This window comes from Thalassophryne amazonica, chromosome 3 (assembly GCF_902500255.1).
Source record: "Thalassophryne amazonica chromosome 3, fThaAma1.1, whole genome shotgun sequence".
Taxonomy (NCBI): Eukaryota; Metazoa; Chordata; class Actinopteri; order Batrachoidiformes; family Batrachoididae; genus Thalassophryne; species Thalassophryne amazonica.
The window spans coordinates 47,650,347-47,664,019 of NC_047105.1; the positions used below are offsets into that span (position 1 = coordinate 47,650,347).

General features: G+C 40.1%; 1 protein-coding gene across 9 annotated transcripts in view; it reads left to right on the plus strand.

Moving 5' to 3' along the window:
- Positions 1-11,852, plus strand: part of atp2b2 (ATPase plasma membrane Ca2+ transporting 2) — a 488,858-nt gene extending 477,006 nt beyond the window's left edge. For 2 of the 9 annotated variants that reach the window (XM_034166187.1, XM_034166189.1), the window contains 6 exons: positions 67-280; positions 398-609; positions 695-802; positions 909-1,091; positions 4,860-5,049; positions 11,292-11,458. In XM_034166187.1, the coding sequence (XP_034022078.1) occupies positions 67-280; positions 398-609; positions 695-802; positions 909-1,091; positions 4,860-5,049; positions 11,292-11,317 (933 nt within the window). In that variant the 3' untranslated portion in view covers positions 11,318-11,458. Of the gene's footprint in view, positions 1-66; positions 281-397; positions 610-694; positions 803-908; positions 1,092-4,859; positions 5,050-5,381; positions 5,435-11,291 lie in introns of those variants that run through there. The other 7 variants (XM_034166183.1, XM_034166184.1, XM_034166190.1 and 4 more) reach the window with 6 other exon arrangements.
- The last annotated feature ends 1,821 nt before the right edge of the window (positions 11,853-13,673 follow it).

The following is a 13,673-nucleotide window of genomic DNA, read 5'->3' on the forward strand; positions in this document are numbered from 1 at the left end:
GTATTGAATTCATCACCTGGCTGTGTTAATGTTACTTGCTTTTAAAAGCATGCTGTTTCTCTCCAGGACTCTCCGCTGAAGGCAGTGCAGATGTTGTGGGTGAACCTGATCATGGATACCTTTGCATCTCTGGCTCTAGCCACAGAGCCTCCGACAGAATCTTTGCTGAAAAGGAAACCATACGGTCGCAACAAGCCTCTCATTTCCAGCACCATGACAAAGAACATCTTCGGACATGGAGTGTATCAGCTCATCATCATTTTTACTCTTCTTTTTGTTGGTACTGACCATAAAATGTGACATATTTTGCTAAAGAATTAAAACTGTGAAACCACATGAGACCAGCTGTCGTAGATCATGATAGCAGAAGTACAAGTAGTTGTTTTTGTACTTACAGGTGAGCAGATCTTTGACATTGACAGTGGTCGTAACGCCCCTCTCCACTCTCCTCCATCTGAGCACTACACCATCATCTTCAACACCTTTGTCATGATGCAGCTCTTTAACGAAATAAATGCTCGGAAAATCCACGGCGAGAGGAATGTCTTTGACGGTATTTTCAGGAACCCCATCTTCTGCTCCATCGTTTTCGGCACTTTTGCTGTCCAGGTAAGGATCTGAATCCAACAGATACAACATTTTCTATATCTACATGTTTGTTGTTTTAATCGGACTTGTACTTTGGTGTTTTGAGATTGTGATTGTACAGTTTGGAGGGAAACCTTTCAGCTGTCAGCCGCTGGACCTGGAAAAGTGGATGTGGTGTGTTTTTCTGGGACTCGGGGAGCTTGTCTGGGGGCAGGTAACATACCTGACCATGTGTTTGTCTTTTGTTTTTTTTTCTGTTCTGGACTAGATGTTTTCCATCAGACCTGTTGAGTAGATGTGATGTCTTCTCTGTGGTTTAGGTGATAGCCACCATACCCAATAGCAGGTTGCGCTTCCTGCGGCGGGCAGGCCAGTTAACTCAGAAAGATGAGTTACCAGAAGAAGATGTCAATGAGGAAAATGAAGAGATCGACCATGCAGAAAGGGAGCTGAGGAGAGGACAAATCCTCTGGTTCAGAGGACTTAACCGTATTCAGACTCAGGTGAGAACGTACAAAGGAAACGCGTCCAATTCACCCTTTTTTAACCTTTCCTCTTCTTTTTACACATAACCATTTAGATTCTATGTTTAACAAAGTATGCCTTTTTGATAATCGAGCATTAGCGGCCCTTCACACTAGTATTTTAGCACAAGGTTTTTCAATGAAATTTAATTCACCGTGATGAGTCATATGGAATATCTTAACCAAGCAAAATATTTTCTTGAATAATTCTATATCAAGTTGTGCAATATTCCACATCGAGGTTGAGTTTTGTCACATCAACTGTGGCAATCTCATCAGACCCTGTGAGAAGCGATGCACCCTGAAGGCACAACAGTGGTATTTCTGAATGTTGCATCAATAACAAAATGGCAGAAGGTGGATGTGCGGCAGCAGTCTGGGTAGACCTCTGTGCAAAATGCTCCCCTTGAAGAATAACTGAGTGTGACAACAAAGGAGCTGAACTGAGCAAAAATTCCTACCATATGTTAAAAAAAAATCTGTTGCAACATGACTTGAATTTGAATGACGTGATAATATAATTTGAAAGTGAAAACTGTTTGGCAAAATGACACGTTCCTCTGTTTTATTGGTGGCGTAACTGCACGGCTAATTCTGTTGTGGTCGTGTAGTAGGGTGCCACTCAAAAATAAAGTTTCTAATTTTTATTGCCCCCCCCCCCCTCCAGATTTGTTCATAAGGAGAAAAGAAAAAAGCTGACAAAATTATATGTAAATTATTAAATGTATTCTAATAATATTTACTGGTACACAGTAAAATCACCAGTGTTAAATTAACACTCACAGCGAACATATGGTCCCACTCTGGCTAGAGTAGGACCATATGTACACTGGCAGTGTTAGTTTTACACCGCTGATTTTACTGTGTAGCTCAACAGCATCAAAGTCTTGTAATTTTTGTAAAAATGTGGATATGATAAATAAGTTATTTTTACATAAACATAAGAATATTGTAGCAATACTTAAAATGAAGACTAACAGCTACTTCAGAACTTAATAAGTACATTTTGAATGAAAACAGATTAACACAAAAACTGACTGAAAATGTCACAATGCACTGTCCAGAGAATGACTTTACTGCAGCTTCATTTGTCCTCTTGTAGCTGTCCAGCTCATGCAATACCTGCAGATCGTTGAGGTAGACCGCTATCACAAATGTGTTGAAATGGTCAAGAGACGAGAGTTCACGTGCAGTCAGTCAGAAGTGGGAAGGAAATGTATATATCTTCAGACTGCATATGAGCTTTGCCATCATCTATCTCGATGGAATGCTTCAGGAGCCTGAATGTGTATCACTATTTGCAGTCAGCTCCTAGAAAAAACAGTGACAAGTGCAGGAGCTCACGGTAATCATCTCTGGGATGAAACTTTGTTAGTTGTTGCTGAACTCTACATCTAGTTCACTTTCATAGCCAGACTGGTCAACTGAGCCCCAATTATATTACTTCATATAGGAAACTGAGCTACCACTAAATATAAGTTTCATCCATATATCTGGATGAAACTTGTAGCAGTTAATATGCTTCATAAAAGGAAAAAAGTTAGGACGTGGATTTTTTTTTTTTTTTTTGGCCATAATATTGAGTGACACCCTACCCTGTAGTATCACTCTGTCACAAGCCAGCTGATCAACTTTAACACTAATCAGAACACATGTGGTCCAGGCGGACCGAAGGATTCTTTTTTTATATATATTTTCTGAACAGTTATACATATTCAGCAGAAATTTTTTGTAATTGTCACAAATACAGTTGTCTTCAATTTTGCTTCTTTTTGATCATACCGTATTTGCCCGTCGGAGGGTCCAGGGCCGAGCATCAGCCAACCCCCTTTGTTTAAATTTAATTACAAAGAACACATTCAATGAATGTGGCGGACACAAATGCAGAATCAAAGGCAAAAGAATTGGAGTAATTAAAAAAGCTTTTATCTGGGGATCCCGCTGACTGCTATCCAGTACACAGGATGGCAGTCAGCGGTACATTGGTAACGGAATATGATTAGACAGAGGTGTGATACAAAAAACAAGCAAGGTTCAAAAGTTCAAAAGCTGAAGTTAAGGCAAGGTCAAAAAGGCAAAACAGGGTCATACACAGGTTGGCACAAGAAAAAAAGACTAAACAAGGGCTATGAAACAGGCTGGAATGAGGGCTGTGGGACAAGGCGTAAAGCACAACGAACTGGCAGTGAACATAAAACACACGAGGCTTAAATACACAGCAGGGAATCAGGGTGTGATGAGGGACAGGTGTGGAGAACGTTCGGGAAGGGGGTGTGGTCGTGCAAGTCAAAAATGAGGGAAGACAGGAGCAAAGGCAAGAAAAAAATCCATGACAGTGACTAAACCCAACAGTGATCAAAATAGCATACCTAAAACACGGAAAAGTAAACCAAAGGTCAAATAAGAACCACCACCAGAAACGAACAAAGAATTAACCAGGAAGACCATGGTATGACAAAAAGCATGAAAACAAGAAAAACAAAGGCTGGGACAGAAACTAAAATGGAACTCAACACATGGCTAAAGTCTAACAAACTGAAAATCAAGGAACGGTGCCAGACAGAAGAACTATGAGATGGAAAGTGGACACAGACAGGGGCCAATCCATAACAACCATACTAAATTGCAGTCTAATTATTACTGTGGTAATACTTCCTTGTACCTTGTGTCCTTTATGAGTCTGTCATGATAGTTTTTGTGGCTAAAGTGGTGGACTTGTGACCAGAGGATCTTCGGTTCACATATCTGTCAGACCAGAAAATCACTAAGGGCTCTTGGGCAAGGTCCTTAAACCCCAAGTTGCTCCCAGGGTGCAGTTTTGTGTCTTGAAGAGCGCCACCCTGACATCAGCGTGTGTGAATATGAGCCATCATTGTAAAGCACTTTGAGTATGAAATACCTCTATTAATGCAGTCCATTTTGCATTTTAAATGTATTTTATGGACCCATTTATGAGTCTGAAATGAAGTAAAGTAAATGCATTTTTGATGATTCTACCCAAAATATTAATCCTCTGTTTTTGCGAAGATTAAAATTCTTCTTGTGACCAAAGACTTGTCTTAAAAATAACTAATAAAAAAAAAATAAAAAAAAAGCACTATACTGATACACTAGTATACTGATAATGATACATTTTAGATTTTATCTGTGACCACTTGTGTAACCAACTGATTTCTCATTATACTGTGTGTCTGTCTGTAATAAATCCATTTGCACCTCATTCCCAAGAACATGTGACACTGTTTTATGTGATGGATTGTCCACGACTGTTAGTCTAAAAAGTCCTTCTATGTCAAGGTGATTCATTTAGGTACACAGTGATGGTGCAGTGACTCAGTGGATGGCACAGTCGACCAAGAGCAAGAACCTGTAGAAGATCAACAGTTGAGCCTCCGAGTTCAATACAACTGGAATTGGTTGCTGAATTGGACTCAATGCGTTGACCATTATCACTGTGATATTTAAGACAGTTTTGCTTGTGTGTTGGATTTGGTTGTCAGATGTCACCATCAATGACCCTTGGGGTCACTATACCAGTACGTTATCATTTTAAGACACAGTACAGCTAGCTTACAGGTGACACTAAAATCCTGCCGCAGTACTACACAGTGTTTTCCATTGTCTCAGGTTTGAGACCTTGTACTTCCTTACCACAAATGTCATCCAGCCAGTCAGTGTGTGTTGCCATTTGGTCTCCGTTACTCTGAGCCGCCATTTGTCCTCTCCTGTCCCGCTCTGCTCCCACAGATTGAAGTAGTCAACACCTTCAAGAGTGGCACCTCCTTTCAGGGGGCAGGGGCTCTGAGACGCCAATCATCCACCACCAGCCAGACCCAGGATGTAACCAATGTTTCTAGTCCTAGTCACGTGTCCTTGTCCAATGCCCTTTCCTCTCCTACAAGCACTACTGCTGCTACTGCTCCTCCTACTACTGGCCGTGAGTCAGATCTCTGTCTGCTTTTCTGCTCTCTTTGCTTCAGGGATGCCATCCCGTCACAAACGGATAAAACAAAGACCCAAATTCTTGACTTTATTCTTCGGTTTTGTGGTGTTACTGAAACAGAAGAATTCTGAGACTGAATTTTTGGATTGACATCCCTGAAGAATCCTCTCTCTCTCTCTCCCTCTCTCTCTATCTGCTTCTTCTTTCCTCTCTTTCTTCTTCTGTCTTTTTGCTTGTTCATACTGGATTTCAAATTCATCTTGATATCTCCTTCCATGCTTGGGTGTACTGTCCTCTCATTGGTGAATGTGTGTTTGTTTCCCCAGAGTGCTAGGAGCGCAAGACTAAGGGTGATACCCACGGCGTGACATTTCAGGTTGTGAGTTTGTCTCCCTCTGCTCATCCCCTCCCATCCCATCCTACAGTCCATCTGTTTTTATGTCAGATATTTGTGTGACTAATTACTATCAACTCACCGAGGGACTGGGTAAACATTCAAGTATAAGTTCCAATAGTCTGATTTTTATCTGTGGAGGCAAATCATACTGAATTAAACTACAGTAAATTAGTGTATAGGCCACCCATGAGCAGCCTTACTCTGATCTTCACTGATACAGATGGGTTTTTAGGTGTTACAGGGTTTATGGGCAGCAGTGACAAGAAAGAGGCTAAAAACCCATGATGTACACCTTTTAGAAGGACCTATGATGGAAAATATGGGTTTTCACAGTGTTCATGTGAAGAGTTACATTGTACAAACAGATTCTTAAAATGAATCCATGAAAAATGGAAAATTTTGCAAAAGGTCACAAGGTATTTTTCCCATTGTTATTTTTGACAGTGATTTCATATATTCTAGCACTAAAAATCATGCCGTCATGGTTTTGTTCAAACTCAAAAATCACTCAAAAAAGTGTACCATTTCTCATCAAATGGTCAGCTTTGGAGCAGATCCTCAAAATCCAGTAAAACCATTATTAAAATCATTCTTTTAACTTTGGGCAATTGCAGTTTGAACCGTGTTGGCTCTACGGACTCCAAATGAGTGCTGTTCGAGTTTTTAAGTGCCCATTCTGAATATAGCATTCATCTGTTTCAGACTCATTTTAATTCAAGTGAGGATCCCAAATGGTGAAACCAAATATCGGAATAGAAACAAACATATAAATGAAACAATTCTGTTTTCGCTGTAATTATTCATACATTGAATTAAGATCTAAGACTTCTTCTATGCACATAAAAAGCTTATTTCTCAAAAAAGTATTTTGATAAATTTGTTAAAATCTGTTAGCGAGCACTTCACCTTTGTTACAGTAATATACTGTGCACCCACCTAGCTGGTGTGGCATATCCAGATGCTGTTTAAACAGCATAATTATGACACAGCTGTGCCTTGGACTGGTCCCAGTAAAAGGACACTCTTAAATGTGCTGTTCTATCACACAAGACAATACCACAGAAGGATCATATGTTGAGTCATTCCACAAAACTGCATGCCAATTGCATGCTGACTGTAGAAATATCCACCGGAGCTGTCACTCATGAATTCACTGCCATAACCTGCCTCCAGCATTGTTTAAAAGGAAATGGCAGAACATCCAACTAGTCTCACCACTGCGACCATTTGTAACCACACCAGCCCCATATCAAGTTTTTTTTTTTTTAAGGCTCTACTCATCTTTTTTTGTTGTTTTTTTTTTTAAGGCAACAATTTGCATGGCTCTTTTTTAAATAATTCCAGGTCAGCCACTACTGAGTACACTTCATAAGACCTTTATCATTGGACTAACTCAAGTATTACAAAATTTGGTCATTTAGCACAGTTGATTTGCTTTTTCCTCTACCAGGTTAATTAAGTGGAACCAACTTAGTTAAAAGGTTCTGGTGTTATTAGGCAGCCATAGTATTTCATTGAAGTTGCTTCTTAATTTGACCTCCATTCTACTCAGAAATCTCAATGCAAACTGTTGCATTAATTTAGTTTTTGAATTAATTTCACTTCATTTCACATAAGGCAGAAGAAATTACATATCGCCTTTTTTTACAATCTATGCCCAACTTCTGCTTTTTTTAAAGTTATAAACTTACTACAATAGGAACATGCAAAACGTTATTTTTTTCATGCTGAAAATATTTGAGGGTATGTCGTCCATGCAAATCGTTACTTTAATTTTTGTGGAGGTCATGGGATTGATTCCTACCTGTGGCCTTTCTGTATGGAGTTTGCATGTTCTCTCCACCCAAAAACATGCAGATTAGGTGGATTGGAAACTTTAAAATTGTCCATGGGTGTGAATGTGTTTGTTTGTCTATATGTGGCCCTATGACAGACTGGCATCCTGTCCAGGGTGTACACCGCCTCATGCCCTATGACTGCTGGGATAGGCTCCAGTCCCCCGTGACACTTAATTGAAGTAAGCGGTTGAAGATATATGAGTGATATATGTACATGCAACATGCAAAAACCTTTTTTCATGGTGAAAATACTATTCAATTTACCTTATGGAAATTGACCCCTTGAAGCATTTTTTACAGTGCATTACAGAGTGGATGTTTATTGTGACCAGTTCAGTAGTTTAAAGTAAGTTCTTTTGGCTTCTCCCTTTTCCGCTCGGGTCACCACAGCAGATTCTGTATCTCAGTATTCAGTATGTAGCTCCAGCTGCATGTTGATTTGGCACAAGTTTTACACTGGATGCCCTTCCTGATGCAGCTCCATATATTATATGGAGAATGGGCAGGGGTGACCTTCTGTTCTAGAAACAAATGCACTGACATAGATTTTAACAAACACGTGAACAAAATTTGAGGAAAATAAACCTTTTGTGTGCATAGAAGAAGCCAATATTTTACATCAGTTTGTGAAAAATGGAAATGAAAACAAAAATCTTGCACTTAGTCATATATAAGGCAGCGCTGTCTGTATCAGGTGTGTTAGGCCACGCCCATCTCTCACACTCTCTCTTTGACTCTTGCTCTCTGTCTCTGATCTACTTTATGAAAATCGCATTCAGTGCTGTACTTTGGGTACGTGGACAGGAATGAGGAGGACTGAGTCACCGTAGAGCAGCATCAAAAATCCATCTCGTCTTGTTGCTACATGCTGTCAGTGTAATTGTCACGTTGTCATAGTTACAGATGTAGGCCTTCTGCAGCAGTAGCAGCAGCAGCAATGCAATTTTAAACCCCGTCTCAACCCTTTCCTTCTCTGGCATCCCATCTCTGTTACTCGTCAAACATCCTGTCGCATGCTTTCATCCAGACAGGTGCTCATTTAGTAGTATTTATGTTTCATTTCTATTATTGTACCCTGCATGGTTGCTGTAGCAACATTACACTATTGGTAATCAAATATTTTTTGTCCCATTTCTGAAGTCTGCAAATTTTTAAACAACACAATGCACTGTACAGTTGTGCGAACGATGCAGAACCTTTGATTACTTATGAATTATATACAATGACAGAAGTACAGCCTGACACAGAAACAGTATGCATTACTTTGGAAATGTTATAATTACAAAGTATTCTGGTTTACGTTGCCTTTATAATCAACAACTTAATGTATAAAAGCTTGCAAGCTTCATCAAATGGTTCAGTAGTTCAAAAGTCAGATTTACCTAAGGAACGTTAAAAGGGCATGATTTGCAGTTTGCAGCCATAAAACTGATAATGTTTGTATACTGATTTTGAAGGTGGCAATTATGAAACAAATTATGACAGGAGTGTCCCTTTAACAGAATAACTGCTGGTTGCAGGCAGTGGGCTGGTTCGTGGGCGCTAGTTGGAAATTCTACTAGCAGGTCCATACGTATTTGGACAGTAACAAACTTTTTGTAGTATTGCTTGGCAGTGGAGCTGGAATGAAATGTCGGCTTTATGCTTTGATTCAAGGACTTTAACAAAAGAAATATTGCATTTGCCATTTAGGAATGACACCCAGTTGTATACATAAGTTCCTGGACAAACTAAGGATTTAAAAAAAATGCCAGTTTTTTCTTCAGACAAGTCAGGGGATGGATACATAAACATTTCCAGGTTACTGAACCACCAGTCCACCACTCACAGCTTTATGGAGTGCAACACAGAAGGACTTTCATACAATAAAACAATCAAATCTAGGCTTGTGTTACCTGTGTGCCTTCTGGCAAGCTGTAGCTGAAATGTCATCTTTTTTTTATTGACGAAATCCTTCTCTGTGCCGCTCCAGTGTGAAGTTGTATAGCTCATGATGCAACAGACAAAGGTTGCATCAGTTGCCTAAGGCCCAATCACTTTCTGCTGCCTGACATAGGAACCCACTGACTACATCTTATTATATGGCCAATAAGGTCATGGGCACATAGATGAGCTCAAATATATTGGTTATTAAAACAACGCAGATACTGGGTGTACAAATGAAAAAGGCATCAGGTGGAAACCAGCAGTGTCACTTGCACAGATTGCCCCTAGGGTTTCAAAGAATGTTGCCAAAAAGACGTGAGATTCTGTTGCCGTTACTGCAACAGAACTCACAGGTCATTTTAAGGGGGTCTGACATCTTTGTGGGTGATTTTCAGGGGCAACATAAGTTCATGTTGCAGGGTTGGTACTCCTTAGCAGTCCTGAATAACTGCTGCTCTACGCTGATTGGCTGTTGATTCACCAAGACTAGCAAAACAAGTCCAACAGCAGAAGAATAAAAAAAATATGACTAGCAGAAGTGACAGACGAGGGGTTACAGGTGATGTTTGCTTTCTTCTTGATGGACAAGGTTCAGTACTAATTCAAGTCCTCAAGGAAAACTCATATTGCGGCCAAAACCTCTGCAGAATTATTACATCACTGCTTACATAGCTGCATGAGCATGATGAGTGTTCACTGTAATGGAGACACTACAGTGGAGAAAGCAGATTATGGCCTTTTCTGTAAAAGTTAGCAACATGTGGGAAGCAGGTCAAGTTCCCGCAGTGGAAACGAACCTGTATGTCACTTTATAAGCTCAACTTATGAGTTTACCAACAGCCAAAAACATCCTCTGTCACACTTTATTAGGGACGTTTCCACGTCCTGATCGGTGAGTGTGCGTAGGTTAACTCTTGGTTTTGGCACAATTTTACATTTTAAAAGCTGTTTACATGTTTTATTTGTTTAAAGTGAGGATTAACTGGCATCAGAACCATCAAACAATTCTTGCTGAGCATATATTTTTGCAATACATGTACTGGTCTAGCCTAAGAACTGAAGAAACCGACATCCAGGTGTATGAATAGTCTCAGACATCCAGGTGTATGAATAGTCTCAGGGAAGGTTCATGTAGAATTTTGGGACCTGTACTTGAGTGTTTACTCAGATGTGCATGGAGTTGACGGTCAAACCCCTGACAGCAAAACAGCTTTCATCCTCAACCTCTGTTACGTGTCCTCCCTCGCCAGCCGTCACCAACTCACTGTTGTGTTGTCTCGTTGCATGGAGTTTGTGTTTACTTCTATTCATGATGCCTACAGTTGCACTCTAGATACCATTGTGTTTTTTTTTTTGGACGTGAGTTTTACACTGCATTGCTTCTGTGGAACCAGCCTCATGCAGACCTTGTTCATTGCCCTGTTTGATACCATGCTTTAGTCACCCTGTGCTATATTTGTGTGTTTGTGTGTGTCCCATTCAGAGTCTGTGTGGATAATGTCCCAGACAGAAGTTTAAACCACCTGATTGGATCTCTCAGATCTAACCTCCTTCCTTTTTACTGACCAAGTCCACCAGATTTCTTCAAACTTGCATGTGATAGTCTCCTTAATTCTGTTTTTTTTTTCCGTGAGCATTCCATTTATTAACGTGGCTTGTTTCTAGGTATACAGCACATTGGACTAAAGCGTATACTTACAACGAGCGTTTGTGTTGCTTTGGTATTTTGTTTTCTTGAAATGTCAGATTTTTTGACAGTTTTTTGTTGTGTTTTCTCTGATTGTGTTTCTCACGGGTTTTCTTAGTGCACGCCACAGTTGAGTGAGTTGTGAACTGTAGTCATCTTGTGAAAGCAGAACACAGACTGCAGTTGCCTTCTCTCTTGCTGCTCCTCCTGCTCCTCCTCCACACCTTTATCAGTCATTCTCCTCCAATGAGAGGGTTTCGCCCTTCCCGTAGTCCCTTTGCACTTCCTCTTCACTCTTCTCTCTCATCCAAAGGGGCCTTCCAAAGCTCGCGTTTTGTCGGCGACATCACCTCTCACTGATTCTTTCTCTTCTTTCTTCTCACAACAGATCCGCGTTGTGAATGCATTCCGTAGCTCCCTCTATGAAGGCCTGGAAAAACCCGATTCCAGAACATCCATCCACAATTTCATGACGCACCCCGAGTTTAGGATAGAAGACTCCACGCCCAACATCCCCCTCATCGACGATACGGACGATGATTCCACTCGGAGGAGGAGAAAGTACTCCAGCCAGCCCTCGTCCCCCAACAAGAACAACAACGCCATTGACAGCGGTATCAATCTAACCATCGACACCAGTAAATCAGCCGCATCCTCCAGCCCTGCCAGCCCTTTGCACAGCTTGGAGACCAGCCTCTAACCCGCCCAACCGAACCTCAGCTCTAACCTGTAATCTTTGTCCCTCTAGCTCGCAGTCTGTGGGGGCGACTTTGAACTGCAAACCTTAAACTTTGTCAACCCGGGAATCACATCTATCCCAGTTCATCCTCCATTCTCCTCCACGGGATGGGTCCTGTGGCAAGACGTTCACCTTTTTCTAAGCTTGCTGCTTCTGACGGAGAAAAGTCAAAAATAACACGACGACGTGAACAAAATGAAGGATACAATCCAAAAAAGTGCAACATAGCCACACATTCCACATAGCCATCCTTGCTTTTCTGGTTGTATGTATACGGTGGAGGTTGTGTGTGCGTAAGTGTGTTAGCATGGCACCACTGAGTACAAGTGTATGAACTTTATTGGCAACAGAATGATGAAGAGGAGGAGGACAGCGGGATGAGGAGTAAATCGTAAAACGGAATAGACTTCAAACTCCTCACGCACTCCTTCTCCTCGGCAACATCAGTACTGATAGTTTCAATTAAATTGAAAAATATTATTATTCAGATTCTGATTGTTATTATTGTTGCTCCTGCATGAATGTACATTATCCAATTTTTATTTAAAGGGTTTCTTTATTTCTGATGGGCTTGGCCTTGCAGCGGACTATTTAGAGATGATTTTTATTTTTATTCTGGGCCCGTATACTCCCTCTGTGTGGCATGAACATGTACCTAACTATAAAATTTACTTTCATCCATAAAAGGAAACACATACTGAGGCAGTAGGGCTCAACGTGCACAACAATTTTTTTTGCACCTGTGGCAATAGAGGATTGCAAAATTCTAAAGATGATGACAGCCTTTATGGGAAATATTCTATAAATATACATAAATATATTTAGAAAGAGTTTATCTTTGTTTGTCGGCATGTTGCCTTGTTCCTGCTTCAATGGCTCAAAATACTTTGACTTATTTATGTCTTAAAGAGAATGTAATTTGTTTACAACGTCGTAGAGATAAACCTGTGGGATTTTAGGCGGCCAGCTGAGAAGCTCGAGCTGAGAGGTACCTTGATGGGCCGGAGCTGTGTTGGTGTGTAATTACTGAAAAACATTGTGCTGGGATTTGTCTGCTACCTTGTCAAGTACTGTAGATATTTTTAGAGGACTAATGAAAAGAAACCAAAATATAAGAGGACAAGTAGTAAATGTGGAATCTTAGTATTATTCCATGATTGTTGGGATCAAGTCAGAGCAGCTTGCCTTTGGTATGTAACTGTTTTTGTTGAAATACTTTAAGTATTGGGTTGTGTTTTTTATATCCTCACGCTTCAGTTCTGACCTCAGATCAGAACTTCTGTCACAGGCTGGTATCAGCACCTTTACATTGAACTGACTTCAAGACCTGCTTGATGTTTTCAAATACATGTGACCATCAAAAGGCTGCAATCAAGTCATATTAGAAATCTGAAAAAGTTGTATTAGGCTCGTGTATGAAAATTAGTTTAGTTTGAAATTTGCGTATATATGTCTTATTTATTTTTGATTAATTCTGGCTCTTGTAGCAGAGCGAAAAATGCACAACCACACTAAGCTGAAGGCATTTTTAACATCAAAAAAGAAGAAAAAACCAACCTCAGATTACAACAAAAGTTGAATGTTGCTTTGACTCTTTTTATATATATATATATATATATACATATATATTTAAAAAAGATTATCCTTTTCTGCACTATCTGGTTATGACTGAAAAATTCTGTGGTGTAATTCTAGATGTGCTATTGTGTGTCTTAATCAAGCTTGTCTTCCTGCCGTCACAGATTATACAGTATTCGAGCATCTCAACTGTACTCACTAGTTGTAATCTATTTATTGTGCTTTGACCAATCAGACATTACCTGAGAGAAGTTGCATTCAGAAGATACATTAACCCAGTCTTATTGCACTCAAACGAACAAGGCCCATTAACGAGGCTGTAATATTTCTACTACTATCCCAAGTCACTGGCAAGCATGTAATGATATTCATTTTGCAATCACAAAAAACGATGGTTTTTCTACTTTTACAAACAACACATAGTCATTTGTCAAAGATGTTCTATATGTTCTT